At 43.4% G+C, this 18,963-nt stretch overlaps 1 protein-coding gene across 1 annotated transcript in view; it reads left to right on the top strand.

Moving 5' to 3' along the window:
• LOC128116057 (lipid droplet-associated hydrolase-like) overlaps nt 1-18,963 on the top strand; it is a 46,752-nt gene that overhangs the window by 10,709 nt on the left and 17,080 nt on the right. Inside the window, exon 4 of the mRNA XM_052747336.1 lies at nt 2,024-2,149. Coding sequence (XP_052603296.1) covers nt 2,024-2,149 — 126 coding nt within the window. The remainder of the gene's footprint in view (nt 1-2,023; nt 2,150-18,963) is intronic.

The following is an 18,963-nucleotide window of genomic DNA, read 5'->3' as shown; positions in this document are numbered from 1 at the left end:
GCCTGCATGCCCGGAGTGAACATGACATGCTCCATTGGAGATGCATTTGACAATCAAGGGAGTCTGTGGAAGCCAGAGTGTTGCAATCCCTAATCACTTTGCCAAAACGAAGTTAGCTGTTCTGTTTTATAACATATGAAGTGTGATAATAAGAAACTTGTGTTTCCATCTCTCCTGTTACTTTTACTGGAATTTTTGACTTCCATAAGATTTTGAGGGTACATTTGCAGTTTACTGGCTGGTTGGTTTGGTCTCCTTTGGTTCAGCTCTTTGCAGTATCTTTGGGTAATTATTGACGGCTTTGTTCTTAACTCATTTGAAGAGACTTATTGCATAATGGCAGACATATTGTCTGACCTGTAGTTTTGTTCAGTACAACATAATTGCCCCTTTTAAAATCTGAAATTACAATATTTTATTTGTTTCCCTCTTCAATTAAGTTTGATGTATAAAAGTATAGAAATAGAAGTTGTTAGATATTTGGAAAGTAATATCCAGAACAGGGATCTTTTTTTCTCTAAACAAGTTAATTGGAAGACTGGTAAGTAGTGGCTGCCCTGACTTAGGATGATAAACAGAATTGTTTTTAGACCCGTGGTGTTCAAACTGAGATGAAGTAAATTAACAGTCATCTTTGTTTTATACTGAGAAGGAAGAGAAAGGGGCCTCATCAGGATTCTGCCTCATCTGGAGCTGAATCTTGAAGTGGGATGCACTTGTGTTAGCAGTGTTTATAAAGAGGGTCTGGGAAGGTGTCTGATGGTCCTTTGGTGATAGACTGTGGTGCGTGCCTGCAGTGTGCATGCCTGCATTTCTGTCAGCTGAAGGGGTTGCAGACCTGCAGGTGCTCTAGCAGTGAGGAGTAGCAGTCTTCCCCTGTTACCCAGAACCTGCTTTCTCAGCATCAGCCCTCTGCATGTCAAGAAGGAGCCTTCCCATTGGCCATGTCCGGGAAGTCAGGATTAGGACCTACCTGGCTGTGGACTGAATTGTGAGGTGATTTCAGAAGCTTCACATTTGGTGATAACATCTCTGGGAGGTAGCAGACCGTCACGGATTTGTCTTGTGGTATTGGCATTCCCTAGGGAAGATGCACAGTAGCAGAGAGCTTGCTTTTTCTGAACATAAGTGTCTTCCGTTACTGCTAGATAGCTTAAACTTGGTAATGTGAAGCAGGCTTGTCCAGGCCCAGCAAAGCCTTGTCCATATGTGTTGGTTACTTCGTTTTCTTTAGCACAGTCTGTGGACCAGAGACGACTTTTAGAATCCTTGTAGATTCAGAGCAGGAATAGTAACTGTCATCCTCATGGTGCTGTGCTGTAATACAATGTAGTCCAGAGATTTTGCTTGTACCCTGAACATGTTTAAGGAACATTTTGCATTGTTTTCAGGAATGTGTTGTCTGTCTATGTTATAGTTTTTCCATCATCTCCCCTAATGTTAGGAGCCATTTCTCTCCCTAAAACCCATTGTTCCTGCTCTCTACTGTGGGCAGAAGAAACTGACAGCCATGTTATGCCATGTGTAAAGACAAACAGTGTTTTCCTAAAGACACCAGAGTAAAACTGACCAAAGGAAGTGTATGGGTGCTGTGAGAGCTCAGAGCCTTTCTTCTTCTTCTTCTTCTTCTTCTTCTTCTTCTTCTTCTTCTTCTTCTTCTTCTTCTTCTTCTCCTCCTCCTCCTCCTCCTCCTCCTCCTCCTCCTCCTCCTCCTCCTCCTCCTCCTCCTCCTCCTTCTTCTTGTTTTGGTTTCTGTTTGTCTTTCTTTTCAGGGTGTTTTGATTTTTGTTCTGACAGGGTCTGGCTTGCTAGCCTTGGCCTTAGGTAACCCAGGCAGTCCTCCTGCTTGATCCTCTCCAGGGGTGATTACGGGGTGAGCCACCACACTGGGCTCCTGTTTCTTTCTTTGAGTGTATCACACAGTCTGAATTTTAGACTTAAAATGTATGTCTGTGACTGAGCAGCTTGAAAACCTTCGCTGAGAGTTGGGATGCAAGTTAAGATATTGAACTTGTCGATTCAGGAGTGCATCTCCTCCATAACAGAACCGAATAAACTCAGATATTCTGCCAGCTGTGAAGCTGTCCAGACTCCCTGTGATGATCTGCGCTATACGGTGCCTTCCCGGCCCCGACAAGTCAGCCGTGCCGTGAGAACCGCCTGTAGCTCTGCTGTGCGCTGTTCAGTAGTTATGCTAGCCTCAGGGAGGGAAGAGGAGATGACTCCTGTCGTAGGAGCTATGGCCAGAGCCCTGTCCCCAGATCTAGTGATAAGAAGCAGAAGTAAAGTAGGGAAGAACTAGAGGTTCTGGGTGTGTTGAGAGCAGACCCTTCTTCCAGCTCAGAAGATCAAAACCAGCTTCATTGGCCAGAGTTTCTGAACAGAGCACTTCTTCACAGCCAGGATATTTGCACAGGCTTCTATAAGTATACGTTCCAGAAGACAGAGAGTGGGAGTCACTGTGCACTCTATGCAGTGAAGCACTGTGGAAAAGAAAGAATTCGCTTTTGTCACTGGGCCCCTGAAGACAGTAATAGCAGGTACCATGTTCATTGGGGTTGCCGTGTGATATATCTAAAGAGATTGTCAGAGGTCAGATCCTGGGCTAATAGTTGGGGGCAGACAAATATAGCTTGGCTAGAAGCCACTGAAGGATCATGGATCATGTCAGACATGCAGTAAACTCATTTCTCAGTGAAGAAAATGAAGCAAAGAGGAAAGTATACTAAAAAGTAAACAACCAGGTAATAAATGGTCCAAGTTAGCACCACGAAATGCAGTATAAAAGGCATAATTCCCAGTGGAGATTACAATAAAGGGGCCATAGATGTATGTATACTGGAGGAATTGATTCATTTGCTGTGAAGGAAGAAAGAGTGAAAGATGCAGAAAATACACTTGTGTTCCAGACTATCACCCACAGTCCACCGGTGTACCCTGTGAGGTTGCGGTAGGTTGCCAGCGTGGATGGGTAAGACTCTAGGCTGTGCCACAGCTGAACAGGCACACAGGGCACAAGCCTGAGGAAAAAGGCTTGTTTCTTGCCTGTAATACAAGTCCTCTGAGGATAGGCTGTCTCTGTGTAGTTCTTTCTGGACAGTCTTACTCCAGAATCCAGACTCATCGTGTAGCCCCTGTCTGACATGTTCTGGCTTCCTAGAGAGAATAGAAAGGGGTGAGCTGCATTTTAAAGTCTCCTGAAGGTAACCCTACTTCCTCACAGTCCAGGGCAAGTCACATGACCAGTGTTTGACCCATGAGTGTGGGATGTCTAAAGCTCTCCAGAGAGAAAAAAATCATTTGTGAATGACAAAACAGCACTTTTAAAAACACTAGAACATGCCGGGCAGTGGTGGCGCATGCCTTTAATCCCAGCACTCGGGAGGCAGAGCCAGGAGGATCTCTGTGAGTTCGAGGCCAGCCTGGTCTACAGAGTGAGATCCAGGAAAGGTGCAAAGCTACACAGAGAGACCCTGTCTCGAAAAACCAAGGGGAAAATAAAAAACTAGAACAGCATGGATTTCTATTGTAATATAGGTATTTATTGTGAGACATTTGTTTCTCATTACAAGTGTGTGCTGCTATCTCAGATTACGGTCTGGAATGTATATCTAATTGTGAGTTAAGGAGAAGTTTTGGAAATCATTCATCCAGACTGGTATAGCACAGAAGCTGTGAGAAGGGAAAGGAGGTCAGCAGAGGTGCAGTGTGTGGAGGACTGGAGAGCCCTGGCTCCCTGTCATTCACCCTCAAGACGTAGAGTTCGTTTCCTCTCCCCTTTGCATTGAGGCTGGGCACCTGACCTATTTCAACAAGTCACTGCAGTGCTCGGGCCTGAGGTTCTGGTACTTCCAAGTCCAGACCTCAGAAGTCTGGGACCTTCTGTTTCCTCCATCTCAGTGGGCAGCTGCCATATTCAAGGTCTAGCTGCTCTGGCATTGCCTGGCTGGCCACATGAGGGGGTCCCCAGGCACTTGGCAAAGCATCCCTTTAGACCACTGAGTGCTGCATCAGTGGCCCAGCTGATCAGGGAGCCGCACTGCCATCCAGCTGAGCCCTGCTGGAATTCCTCACCTGCAGAGTCCTGAGAGGGAGCAGCGCTCTACAGTAATGGGTAGCTGAAGTAAACTGACAGCTGCTTAAGGAGATAAGGAGGTGGAAAGCATCAATTGCTGGAGTTAACATTGGAGGTTACCCTGGAGAGTTCATCGTTAGTGAAATAAGAGACGGAAGCTGCGGAATGTTGAGTGATAGATATTCACCTAGAGGCCAACCAATGAGGAGAAAAATGCAATACAGGAAATAAGGAACTGGTCGAGGGAACATATATATATATTTTATTTTCCCATTTTTATTTTTATGCATACGGTGTTTTGCCTGCCTGTGCATCTGTATACCACATGCATGTATTGCCAGGGGAGACCAGAAGAGGGCGCCGTATCTGCTGGGACTCCAGTTACAGTCCTTTGTGAGCTGCCCTGCCTGCTGGAAATGCAGTCCAGGTCCTCTGCAAGAGCAGCTAGCACTCCTAACCACTGAGCCATCTCTCCATCTCCTTTTACTTCAGTAAAGATGTTTGCTGTTGTTTCTTCAATACTTGAGTTCTTCAAGGCCATAAGGGGAGTTGTGATGGGAAGTGGGTGAATGTTTGCTCTGCAGGGAGTTTGGGGAGAATTTGGAGGGATCAGAGCATGTGCGAATGTTGTCGAGGCGGAAGGTAAAATAAGTTGGCATTGAGACGTGGCTAAGGGCAGAAATTGAACTACAAACAGGATCAGACTTTTAGAACTGAGATGGGGGCCTATGGGACAGTACAGTGAAGGATCTGGATTCCACAGGAGCAGTGTAGTTATTGGACACTTGTGTCCCTGGGACCCACTATTGCCCTGGGGTGAGAAAACACAGTGATCAGATAGTCAGCCATGTCTACTCTGACTTGTGAAAGACTTGCGTGTTAGAGAACGGTAAATCTATTCAGGGGAAGTTTGTCTGAGAGTAGAAGGCTGTTCTTCCAGTGACTTCTTAGACTCTGACTCCGTATATATTTGTCTTTTAAATGTTCTTTACATTTTAATATATTCTGTGTGCCTGGATGTGCAGATGTGTGTGGTCATACATGCCCACACTGCACACATGTGGAGGTCAGAGGTCAGCTTGTAGGGGTGAGCACACTCTTGCACTGTGTGGGTCACAGGGGTAGAACTTGGGTCATCAGCCTTGGCAGCAGGTGCCTTTACTCACTGAGCAATCCTGTCAGATCCTGAATGTGTTTGTTTACGTGTGTGCACACGTGCTGTCTTCCCTGAATCACTCAGACTGCTTTGTTGAAAACTGGACACGTGGAAGATTTCAACTTTTCAACTTCAGCTATTGTTAGCTATCTGAATATTTTTGCAAATCCTGAAACTGCTTTCAAAGTGGAAAATTTATGTGGTCTTTTTTTTTTTTTCATCTTTTCTTAACTCAAAAACTATTTAATATATTTTTCTCGAACTTTGCAAAATAATCACCTTTGGGCTGAAACTAAGCATGGAAAATTTCACCACAAAAGGCTAATTTTTTGGAAAGCTGCAAGGAAGTGAAAACGGGTTTATAATAGAACGTTCTTCATGCATGTCAGCACTCGGTGCTTTATCGAATATTCTTCATCTGGGGGTTCCTGAGCTTCGCAGATCTAAGTCTATACTGTCACGGGTAGAGAGCCTCCCACTTCCTGCCAACCCCCTGTGAGGTGTGCTTAAAAGGACAGATAAGACAGGCGAAGTGGCTCGGACTGAGCACATCTTGTCTTCATTAACTTTTTGTGATGCCACTTTCTGGGCCTGGAGGAATTATTTTTATTTCTGAAAAGATCAGATACCTTAAATTTGTCTTTAGAATTTTTGAAATTTTGAAATGTTTCATAATGAAAAAGTAAAATTAGCAATTAATGAAAGAAGTTTCTTTATTTTTCCCTCTCCTTCTACATTAGCTTACCATATGCTTCAGTGAGATGGTGTACTCCTGAATATGTTTGGTTTTTGTTTGTAGCAGGCTTTTTCTTTTAGGCTACTAACCAGCTCCCAAATCATGACTGCCATGCTCTTAGCTGTCCTGCTTATATGCTAACATGAAGTTAAATGCAGCCTTGAGCCAACAGCCAAGAAAGAACAGAGCCATGAGTCCTACACTGCAAGGAACTGACTCCTGTTGACAGCTTTAGTGATCCTTGACCCTTTCCCCATCAAGCCTCATGTGAGGTCCCTGTCCCAACTGACACCCTGATTGCAGTCTCTGAGGTCATAGGCAGAGGACCCAGCTCAGCCACACCTGGACTCCTGACCTACATACACCCACTGAGATAACGTGTGTATTATTTTAATTTGCAAAGGTTTTAATCGCTTGTTAGGTAGCAATAGATTAAGAATAAAGAGCGAATTAAAGCATGAGACACACTGCATGATTTCTCTGCAGAGAGCCCCATTTCTAAGCCAGTCACAGCACAGTGTATCAACGTCTTTGTTAATAGCTGCTCCCCCGGCTTCTCACCCTGCCACTCTTCACCCCTCTGCCCCGTCTAGCCTCCTCTTAGCGTTCTTCCCTGATACTCTATGTTGTACAACCGATGCCTCCCCTGCCTCCAGGTAACCGGAATTGGTTGGGAAGTATACCTTTCAGTGGTCTGCCTCACCATTGGCTTCTGAAGTCCTGACAAAACCACAAGTAGAGATTGGTATCATTCATTCAGCTGAGTTAACACAGGCCTCGTTTGAAAAAAAAAAAAAAAAAAAAAAGACAGTCATATGTAAATCTCACTCTACCCTGAGAGTCGAAGTGGTAGGGTAGCTAGAGACCTTGGAAGACGAGTGAGTGGCCTATAAGGCAGGATACGGTATTTGTGCATTCCTTTGCAATTAGACGGCTACAGACATGGAAAGTACAGTTTGCACAGTGGCACTCCATAGACATCCACAGACGCTCAGCTTGTGGATTCTCGGTGGCTGGGACATTCGTGTCAGGACAGAGATGAAGAAGAGGGCCGACACAGATCCACAGAACTCCCTGAAACTGCCTTCTGGTGTTCATTCCGTCCAGAAGCTCCTCTCTGTAGCTCTTCCTGGAGACGAGAAATGCGAATGTGGTCTCTGAGGAAGGGAGGGCCTTGGCCAGTTAGCAGCACTGGAGGGTGTTTCTTGCTTGTGTGGAAAATCTGTGGACAATATGCAGCGAGGACCACTAAACAGTTCCTCAAGTGGAAAAAGCCTGGGAGGCCCCAAGTGAAGGACACCTCCCGAGAAGAATGCATGGTCGCCTTGAGAGCGAGCGTTCCGGGTCGGCTTCCACGAAGCAAGATTGCCACGTTCCAGGAAGGAACACTGATGGCCGAGTGAGACACCTGAGCCTGGTGACAGGCCGTCGGAAGCCTGGGGGACCTCGTCTTTACCATCTAACTTTCGTTCCTTGGGCCCCATCAGATTTCCAGGAGCTTTTTCAACACTTGGGCACTCACTCCTCTCTAAGTTTCCCCTTTTCCTGGGATTTGGCCCTTTGGCTGTCCTCTGCACTGTGGGGTTTTTTTTTTTGGGGGGGGGGACGCGTGGGGACTTCTGAACCATAGTTTCCCTGATTTTCTAATTGCTCTTGGCAGGGAGATGTAGCAGGAGTCCACTGCCCATCCCCACCTATTACCACCATTACCAGCTGTAGTCCGGCTTCAGATTCTGTCTGTCTGTCTGATGAAACGTGTGCAGTCTGGGTCTCTGTTGGGCAATTAGGGTTTTCTGTGGGAAGTTTGGAACCTTCACTTCATCCCCAATATTGCATCTTATGATTGTATGTGTGGAATATTTACCCCTTTTACTGTGGACGCTGGCATACTCACATACTGAGAATACCGTCCCCTAGATTTCTCATTATTCATGTTACAGTTTCGGAAAAGATTCCCTTCATTTCTTTTATGCCCTGTCCATCTTCTGCTTTTTTAGTTCCATGTGAAGAGAAATAATTTCTCACATCGTTATTTTTCTGGTTCAGCTAATGGAACTTTTTGATTTCGGCATCCATGCTAATAGTTTCTAAGGAATTTCTTCTTCTGTGTTCTTTCTGTAGTATCTTTCCTTTCATGGATCTCAGGACAGCAGATTTGTGGAGTTTTGTCTTACATTGTCTCCACTCTCTGAATTTACCTTTTCACGTTTTGTTTGCCTCGACCTGTTACAATCCAACCTCCCCTCAGCTGTCTGGTGCCCTTTGTCATTTCTTCCAGTGAAGAACGGGGCACCGAAGGTGCTGAGGTGCCGTTTGGTTGGGAGAGTATTTTGTTAGCGGGTCAGCTTCGCTGAAAAGTGAAGCAGGTACCCTGACGCCTCAGAGTCTGTTACTCCCTCGTGTGCTGTGTGTGTGTGTGTGTGTGTGTGTGTGTGTGTGTGTGTGTGTGTGGTGTTTGCGTTTTCTCTAGCCACTGTGGTATCCCTGGGGAGAGGGAGGACCTCCAACCCTCTTGTCTGAATGCAGTGTCCTAGAGGCAAACAGTCCAAAGGGCTCATGCTGACTAAGAGTCTTGGGCGGGGGGATCATTTGCTTCCTTCCTGCCTTTCAGCCTCGTGTGTCCAGAGTCAGAAGTTTCTCTGACTTTGTCCCATCCACTGAGTGTTGGTTGTGACAAACAGTCTCTGGTCTTCTTGTGTTGTTGCGAGGCAGTGAGGCGTTCAGAGCAAATATCGGAACTTCCTTATTGTTGTGGTCGTTCCCATGATTTCGGAGCGCACGTTAATTCTCAGTTTGTTTCGATAGAGATCAACCAGATACACCCCGTGGTTGCTCGTGTGTGTTTGGTTTCCCTTGCATGCAGTTTTGTTTTCACGTGGGTCACAGTAAAGGATCATTTGTAAAAGTAATGGATTGCTTCCTGTTTCTGCCAGCTGATTTGATCAGCCCCGAGTTCCTGAAGGACTGTGGATTACACAACTAGTGTGGAATCTGGGTGATACTTTCAGTTTGGTAGAAACTGAATTAACCATTTAGAGTCTCTACATCTCTGAGGACAACATGGTACACATAGGCGTCTGATTTTGAAATGAATGAACTTGAAACAAAAGTGAACAGTGAGTTTCCAAACAAGACTCAGTTATCAGATTTCTAGGAAGACGGGTTGTTTTCATTAATTGATTGCACTGGTTAGCTATAATAACGTCACCAGGAGAGCTAAAAATAGTCTCTGTGAGTTCGAGGCCAGCCTGGCCTACAGAGTGAGTTCCAGGATAAGCACCAAAAATACACAGAGAAACCCTGTCTCAAATATATATACGTGTATATATACATATATATGTATATATATATATATATATATATATTTCCAATGTCACCATTTGAAATGTCCATGATATACACTATCATATTTACTTGTGTTTGTGTTGAGAATACAGAGGGGTAGGGTTTGGTTTTGCTCTCCTAAAGAAAGAGCAATGGTCTGAATGCAGGGAGATGGTCCTCTGCACCTTACTTTTTTTAAAGATTTATTGTAGTTTTAATTATGTGTGTATGTGTCTGTGTGTTTATGTGCATGTGAGTACAGGTGCCTGCTGAGGTCAGAGAGGGCGTCAGATCCTCTGGAGCTGGAATTGCAGGAGTTGTGAGCCTCCTGACGTGGGTGCTGGAAATTAAGCTCTGGTCTTCTGGGAAAGCAGCAGGGATTTTTTCACTGCCAAACCATCTCTCTGCCACTTGTTTCATTTTTTAATCAAGTTACTTGTTTTCTGGTTATTGATGTGTTGAATTCCTCATCTACTTTGGATATTTATCCCTTATTAGAAGCATGATTTGTAACTAATTTCTCCTGTCCTAGAGACTGTCTCACTGATTACAAGCTATCCCTTCTTGCACAGAGCTCTTTAAAGGATGTAATCCTGTTCCCTTGCTGCATAGAGCTCTTTAATTGGATGTAATCCTGTTGCCTTGTTTTTTGGCCTTAGTTGTCTACGCTTCTGGAATCATCTCTAAGAAATTCTTGTCCAGACCAACTTTATGGAGACTTTCCCTCACATTTCCTTCTAATAGTTTTCTAGTTTTAGGACTTACAGTTAAACCTTAAATTATGGTGATATTTTATTTGTATTAAAATGTTATTTGTATGTTAATAAATAAAGTTGCCTGGGGGTCAGAGCTATTAGCAAGCCATAGGAAAGCAGGGCAGTGGTAGCGTACGCTTGTAATTTCAGCACTTGGTAGGCAGAGCTGGGTAAGTCTCTGTGTGTTCAGGGTTACAGCCATTATTGGATACACATGCCTTTAATCTTAATACCAATCATGGAAAACCTGGAGGCCTATACAGACAGGCTGTGAGGAGGCGGTCATGTGGTTGGGTTTACAACCAATGAGAAGGCAGGACAGGAACTCTATATAAAGACTTTAACACAGGGGTAGCTCTGGTTCGGAGAGGTAGGACCACCGCAGGAGGAAGGGTAAGGTTTTAGCTCTTAGCTCTGACCTCTTGGCTTTCTTCTTTGCATTGGTTCTGTGTTTCTTATTTAATAAGAAGGTTGGATACATCTACATTAAATCCTTTTTTTTTTTCAGTTTCTAATGAGATGAGTATTTGATTTCATTGATCTGCATATGTGTATCCAGTTGTCCCAATTCCATTTACTAAAGAGTGTGTCCTTTCCACAGTATGTGTTCTTGACATCTGTCTTTTAAAATCAAGCGTGAGGAGGGGTCCTTGTTTTTAAGTTTCATTGTACATGATGTTGTATTGCATAAGGACACTTTCATACAAGTGTATATTGTCCATTGGCCGTACTGTGTTTAATTGGCCTAATTAACTTCTGTGCCATTACCATCCTGTTAGATGACTGTAGCTTTGTAGTGTGTTGACGTCAGTTGATGTGATGCCTCCAGCTTTGTTCTTTTTCTTAAAGCTTGGTTTGGATATTGGGAGTCTTCTGTGGATCTGTGCACAGTTTATCTTTTTTAACTGTGAAAAACACCTTTGTGACTTCGTTAGAAATTGAATTGAATCGTTAGATTGCCCTAGGTAATGTGGACATTTTCATAGAAGTCTTCTAATTCATGAACATGGGATAGCTTTTCATTATTGATGTCTTCAGTTTTTTCAGTATTTTGTACATCTGAGTATACATCTCTTTGGTTATATTAATTCTGTTTTAAAATTTTTATTTTTGATTATGTTTATGTGATGGGGGATAGGGGAGGAGGTACACATGATTGCAGTACCAGCAGTGGCCAGAAGAGGCTGTCAGATCTCTTGAGGGTGGAGTTGAAGTTGGATGTGAGCCACCTGACATGGATGCTGGGATCTGAACTCTGGTCCTCTGCACGAGCAGTAGATACTTTAAACTTCTGAGCCATGTCTCCAGCCCTACAGACTAAACTCATTCTTGAATTAAAAAATGGAATTGCTTTCCTGATACTTTTTAGGGAGAAGTTTGTTGCTGCCGTATAGAAACATTGCCAATTTTTTTTTTTTTTTTTTTTTTTTTTTTGGTTTTTCGAGACAGGGTTTCTCTGTATAGTTTTGCGCCTTTCCTGGGACTCACTTGGTAGCCCAAGCTGGCCTCGAACTCACAGAGATCCGCCTGGCTCTGCCTCCCGAGTGCTGGGATTAAAGGCGTGCGCCACCACCGCCCGGCCGCCAATTTTCTTTAAGTATTATTTTCTTGTCCTTATCCTGCAACTCTACTAAATGAATTTTTTCATTCAAACAGATTTTCAGTGTGCCCTTAGGATTTTCCATAAGCATCTTACTGTCCACAATGGTTTAACTCCTTTCTTTCTGGTTTACAGACCTTCTATTTCTTGAACCTAATTGCCTTGGTCAGGATCTCCAGTAGTGTTGTCTTGTTCCATGTAGGGAAAGCTTCCAACTTCCCGCCATGGAATAGGATGTTAGCCCCAGGGATATCATATATGGCCGTTGTTGTGAGACGCATTCCTTCTACACCTAACTGGTTGTGAAATTTTATCATGAAAGGATGTTATATTTCTCTCAGATGATTTGTCTGCATGGTTGGCTGATGGTGTAGTTTTTGTTTTCCATTCTTTAGGTGTGACCTGGTGCATTTATAGATTTATATTACCTTTATCTATTAAAATGTGATAAGAAAGATAAAGAAATATGGAGACACCTGAAAGGTGGGCTGGGAGAAGGGATCTGTGTACCTTGGGTTCATACCTAAAATATTAACAGTAACTTTAGATGAAAATGTATTCTCACTAAATTGTGAGATTCAATAGAGGAAAATTCCAACCATATCCTATATAGAAATGTAGAAAATAAAAGAATAGGAAAAGTCTTATCTTGAAATTCTTGCCAAGAGAAAGCTGTTTTAGCTGGGTAATACTATACAAAATAAGCCCCAAGAGAAAAAAGTTAACTAAAAATGAGTGACTTGCTTTATAGTTACAAAAGTGTGCTCCTTCAGGCACTATAGGCAATATAGGAAATGTGAGTAGTGACGTCATTGCTAGTAGTACAGAGACTGAAGTATAAAACAGGATGTTATAAATAACCTTAGGCGAGTGAATTTGGAGATTCAAATGAAATGGACTCAAGCCCAGGGGGGAATATATGAAAGGAAATTCGAGAAGAAATATCCTGGATAAGCTTGAACTATTAAATAAATTGAATAAATCAATAGTCCATACTTTTCCAGAAAATAAAAACCAAGATCTAGTTAACTTCAGTGATGAGATCTAATGAATATTCAGAGAATATACAGTTGTGTTATTTTACTGACCCTTCTCAATAGTGGGGAAGGGCCCATGCTTTGCAGCTCAGCAAAGTCTTCATATACAAACGAACATAGACACAGATGAGAAAAGAAAGTGACAGCCCAGCCTTCCTCACCCACACACAGAAGTCCACCCAAGGACTATGAAGAACACTGACTGTCCAAGAAGAGCCTGTGTGGCCATAGCTGTGGCCAGCCTGACTTCCTTACCAGATTGTCACCCCAGGACCTAGCAACACTGAGACTTCAGTTTCTCCATCTCTCTGTTCCTCCCTCAGCTGCTACCAAGCACCCTGCTCCTTGGCCTGGAGGGGATCTCTTCTTGCATGATGTGAAGGGGAGGAAGCTCCCCACCTGGGAAACATACAGAGGACAGAGGGGAAGCCCTTCCTGTCTCACTATGAGGGAGGGACTGCTTTGCACAGACCTGCCCATTTGAAATCTGTTAAGTCTCCCTAAGTCTAACACAGCATCTCTGTCACTTTCAGGATCAAAGAACTCATAATGTCAGAATTACCTAAAAAAAAATGGAACTCTGAATTGGGAGATGGAAAGTCATTGGTAAATATAACACCACTCCATTCCTGCAAGATTTTTCATTAGTTTCGCCCCTCAGACTCCTAAAGCATGCTGCTTGGTGTTGAAGTAACATGGCAAAAACTTGCATTATAACATGAGAAGTTTTACAAAATGGAGTGTCTGTGAGTTTCAGAATCTCAGATTATATTGTGGCTGAAATGCTGCATTTTGTTTAAGAAGTTTTTGGAAGCATTTGCCATGTATTGCTACCATAGCAGCATTTCAAGTTGTCTGAAAAAGCTCTTGTCCCCCACCTCCGCCCAAAGCATTTTTCCTCATCATCCTGACCATACAGGAACTCCAGGAACAATACATTTATACTGGACAGAGGAGGAAAGCCAGAGAAGCTCATTTGTTGTGACTAAAATGGAAACAAAATATCTCAACTATGGTGGTGGAAGAAAACGTCTACAGGAAATAGCTGAATATTTAGCTAGAGATAGGAGCAAGAAAAAACAAGATATGACTAGAAAAAAAACTTCCTCAGTTTTCACTCTCATATCTCTGTTCCATATTAGCGAGAGACACAAAGGGAGAATTCCAGGGCACACCTGACCAAATTTGGCATTTGGGCAGTGTCATCGAACAGGTTACCACGAGGAAGGAACTGGCCACAGCAGAAGATGAAAAAGAGACAGAAACCCACCTCTCAGGAAACTCACCCACAGTGAAAGTGCATTGATTGCACACAGAAAGAGACATAAATGCATGGAGGAAATGGTCAAACATTCGTTGATATCTGAAATCAGAGAACAGACCCACAACTGCTGTAAAACAGCCAAAGGCTTGGGACTACACTGTAGAGAAGATAAGAAGCAGCATGTCTAATTTATTATAAAGAAACAGTTTGAATGAGAAAACACATTCTTGAATTCGAGTTAGAGATGAATTTCTTAAACACACACACACACACACACACACACACACACACAGAACAGTAACTGGAAAAGAAGAGACCAGGTGGGCACGATGGCTTCTTGGGTAACAGCATGGGCTCACAAGCCTGACAACCTGAGGTGGATCCCTGAGTCCCACATGGTGGAAGGAAAGAACCAGCTCCCTTTCAGATGCTGTAATGTACACGTGTGCACTTCGTGTGTGCATGCCCCCCCCACAAACACCATAAACAAATGTTAATATATAAAAATTTTTTGAAAAGAGAAAACCAAACTCAATTAGGAAAGATCAAAAACTTGATTGGATATGTCTTCAAAAGAGAAATACTATTGGCAATACATATCTGAAAATGTGTTCAACATCATTAGTCACCAGGGACATACAACTCAAAGCCACAAAGTTGTATTACTCAGGATGTGTCAAGATAACTATTGTGGCACATGGTCCTCTAGACACCATGTGACCATTGTCTTGTTGAACAGTGCGCAGCTGTAATTATTGGAAGGACATTTGTACAGAATTGAACTCATTAACTTTCCATCATAGGGCAGGGGAGGGGCTCATGAAGTCCCACCCCCTCCCCAGGGAGTAACAATTAACAGTTGCTGGGAAAGAGAGTTTTTCCTAACAGGGTAGCCACCCGTAAGTTGCTGCTAGTCCTGAAACTAACTGCAGGTAAACCCATTGGGTGGATCATTTCTTTGTGTCTGTCCTTGATGCCCTGTATGGGTGAGAAGATGCTGATTCTCCTTCTTCAGGAACAGTTTCACACAACCACTATTTAAAAGAGAGAGGGGTCTGGAGAGATGACTCCCCAGTCAGAGCCCTTGCCATGCGTGTGTGAGGGCCGAGTTCAGATGTCCAGATCCCTTGTAGAGCCAAGCAGGCCTGAGGGCCACCAGAGATCACTGGAAAGATGGGGGTATACAAGGTGTGACAGATTAGCAGAGTGGAGTCACAAGTTGAAAACCTGGTGGGAGCCAATGCTGAGGTAGGAAAGCTGCCTGTTGGTTGACTAATTCCTGAAGGCTCAGAGTAGAAAACTGTGATGTTTAAAATATCCAGGAGGTCTCAGACATGTGGGAACCATATAATTTTGAAATAAGTTACCTAAGGGCTCAACCAGGCTCTCACAGAAGATGTTGTAGAATTATCTCCTTGTACTTCTGACACATAGCAGAGACAAAGGTCCATGTTAACTACACAAGAGCATTGTGTTACTAACACCATTGTTGCAGCAGCTAATTTTCCTGGGTGTCTAGCTAACAAGAAAAAAAAATTATTACAAGACATGCTGAGTAAAAAAGGCATAGCTTGAGAAGTGGAGTAAGCAATAAACCCATGTATTCAGGGATGTGAGGATTTTCAGGTCAGGAATTTTGAGCAGGTTTGAGGAACACATTAAAAGTTCAAATAGAACAAGTGGCCAACTTGAGCAGATAGGGGACTCCTTCGAGGTGTGGGTATACTGCCCATCAAAACTACTCTAACAGAGTTGAAGATGGCCTTCATTAAGTTCGTGAGTAACTTGAGCATGGTGAGAGTTTCTGAGCTTGAGGATATCTCAGTAGAAATCTTTAAAGTCAAAAAGCAAAGAGAACCAGGAAAAGTTAGTATGGGAAGACTGTAGGACTCTACAAAAGATGTAACAGGAGTAACAGGAATACCATGGGGAGAGAAGAAACAGAAAGTAACTGTAAAAGATAATGACTAAATAAATGTCAGACACCCCACAAGGGAGACAGGGACCTCAGAAGACACCACACTGGATTTACACTTCACTTGAACATGCTAGTTAGGCATGCGTTTCCAAACTACAGAAAGTCAAAATACTGAAATCCAGAGAGACGAGAAAAAACAACCGTGTTACTTACAGAGAAGTGAAGGCAGGAATCGCTTCCAGCTTCATGGAACCTACACAGACAGGAAGAGAGAAGATGTGACATATTTAGTGTCGAGGAGGAAAAAGAAAGAAAAAATGAAAACACCAATCTGGAATCTCTACCCTGTGCGATTACCCTTCCAAGGTTAAGGAAAAGTAACAACTCTCAGACAAAAACAGCTGAGGAGAGTCGTCAGGACCTGCCCTTGCAAGAACTGTGTTGTGTTCTTCAGTCAGAAAACACTGGATCAGAAAGTGAGATCTGAATAAAGATCGCACAGAACTCAGATAACTATCGGTAAAATGAAGGACGTTTGTATGTTCTTTCGTGGAACGTTAGCGAAGCTGAGGTCAACAAGGATGCTTTGTAAACATGAGCTTGAATAAAGAAGTCACACTCAAGTGTGCTGTGGTCCCCACACTTCGTTCCACAGAGGATCTTGGTTGTGAAGGGAAGGTGAGCGCTGATGGAAGAGCTGCCATTGGGAGGTGGCGGATGTTGACTGGAAGCCTCGTGACTGGAGACCCACGGCAGGCTGGGCTCTCGGCGTCTTCCCAGCCTCCCTGTTTGCTTTACCATGACCTGCTGTGCTGCACATTTATATCTGACATGCCTCACTGTGCGTGTGTTATGTTTACCTTAAAGTGTTTCCACATAAGGCCAGGACTGGTGCCAAGCTGGACATCCTAAGGTCACAGTGGAAGGAGTGAATGGACTCTCATAAATTGTCTCTGATTTCCATCACGGCATGTGTGTATACACACTAACGTACACACACACACACACACACACACACACACACACACACACACACACACACACAAATTAAATAATTTTCAAATCTATTAAAGAATTAAGGGATGGAGCTGGAGACTTGCACAGTGGTTAGGAGCACTGCTTGCTCTTTAGGAGAGCCTGAGTTCTCCCCTAGCACCCACATAATAGCTCACAGCTGTCCGTAATTCTAGTCCCAGGGGATCCAACATCCTCTGTCTGAAAGGGCGATGCTCTTAAGAGATGTCCTCAGCCTGATGGTGGTTAGGGGGCCCAGCCACATCTCATGCCCTGGAATACTGGGGCCACCTCAGCGGTGTGGTTAAGAAGAATTAACAGAAGATCAGGTCAGAAATCATTCTCGGTGCTCCTTTTGGTCCAGCTACATCCTCCGTCTGCGGACCTGCTCCATGGTCCAGTTGCCCTTCAGAGGATGACCTTAAACTTGCCGGTTGGACTGCAGGCCGCCCTGGTGTGTTTGTGCGTTATGTAATGTCTGTGCTCCAGGAGAAATCTTATGGAAACAAATGGAGGAAGTTGGCTAGTCCAAGTGGGAGACTGTAAATCCTGCCCTGTCCAGATAGGGCATCCTTTCGTGTCCTTCAGTTTGTGCTCACGTTTTTGTTGTTTTAGGCTCAGAAACTTCATGAACCAAAATACTCAGTCATTTCAGGTGCTGCCACCCCTTGGCTAAGACAGCACACCAAGCCCACAACTCGGTCTCACGTCCCCACCCTTCCTCTAGCAGGCCGTGGAGTCCTTCTCCAGTGGGAGGGAGAGAAATGTCACTTCCCAGCTAGAGAGTGGCCCTTACTCAATTAGCTGTAGTGTAAGCGTTACCTCTGCATTCATGGGGACAACTAGATTGTGACTAGATTGTCTCAGACGTTGTTCCTAAAGACTATGCGTGGATTTCCCCCATTTCAACTCTGGAATGTTTGGTACTTCATATTTTCCCTGGAGTGGATGGGCTTCCGTTTCATGAGACATGGTCTTCCCACTAAGACAGCTAAATTAGATTTTCTGATCAAAGCTAAAAGAAAATATATTTTAGCTCAACAGTATATAGGTCAAACAGTTAAGTGTTTAAAATATTTAAGGTCTTTTTGTTAGGCTAGCTTAATGTTTTAATTCTTTTCCATTACCTAACGAGAGATGTAGCCTAGGACCTGAGGAAGTCCTGCCGGGTTACGGTTCTTTGTAAATAATTCTTGTGAAAGAAACATTCATAATCTTTCCCCTTCCTTAATATACATGGAAATAGCTTTTCAGACTGTTTAACGAGCTAATGATAGCAAGCTTCAGCACAGATCACAAATTTCTTCTCACTAAATTTCATTTAGTCGCAGAATAATTTTTTTTTTACTGCAAAGAGACCAGAAATCCATGTGATCTTCTCTCTCACTCAGGTGGTCCTCTGAAAGTCTGTTCATAAAGCCCACATGAGGACCTAGTGATCCAAGGAAGCTCAGCCTGAAATCTAAGAAGAAAAGAGAAGAAAGAAAGTGTTTATCTGTGCTAGATTTAGGACCAAGGGTAATGATATGGCTGTAGGACTTCATCTCTGTTCTAAAATGAAGTAGTTCTAGGAATGTGTTATTGTTTTTCTGAATAGTTTTTTCTTACATTTTAAATTCTCTTCCAGTCTAAAATGTGAGAGTTTTAATAATTGTTCACCACCGAGCACTCGTTACATCTTTCCCTGTGGTAAACATACTGTTAAATATAATATGGTACATTTGCACACGGATGGATGGTTGTAATGAGCGGTCACGTGGTCTACTCAGTTCTGCAGGCAGTGGGCAGTCTCATAGTAACTGGACGCCTGGCTGAGAAAGAAACATAATGAACTGCAGAAGTAAGAAACATTTTTCTAAATGATAAAAAAAATTTTAGAATGTGAGAATTTCTTTTCTAAGCCTAGTTTCTGTGTTGTTATACACATTTTGCACCGTTAGCAAAGATGAAAGACAATGTAAACAAGAAAGGCTAAATAAGTTCCCCCTACTAAGTGTCTTTGTCTGGGTTCTGTGCATGTCAAATTCTGTATAGTTTTTCTCGGGGCCTCCTGGGTAACATGGCCTTGATCTACCATGCTATTT

The sequence above is a fragment of the Peromyscus californicus genome, unplaced genomic scaffold (genome assembly GCF_007827085.1).
Source record: "Peromyscus californicus insignis strain IS unplaced genomic scaffold, ASM782708v3 Scaffold_1__1_contigs__length_55948999, whole genome shotgun sequence".
NCBI classification, from domain to species: domain Eukaryota; kingdom Metazoa; phylum Chordata; class Mammalia; order Rodentia; family Cricetidae; genus Peromyscus; species Peromyscus californicus.
This window is presented reverse-complemented; position numbering and strand designations above follow the sequence as displayed.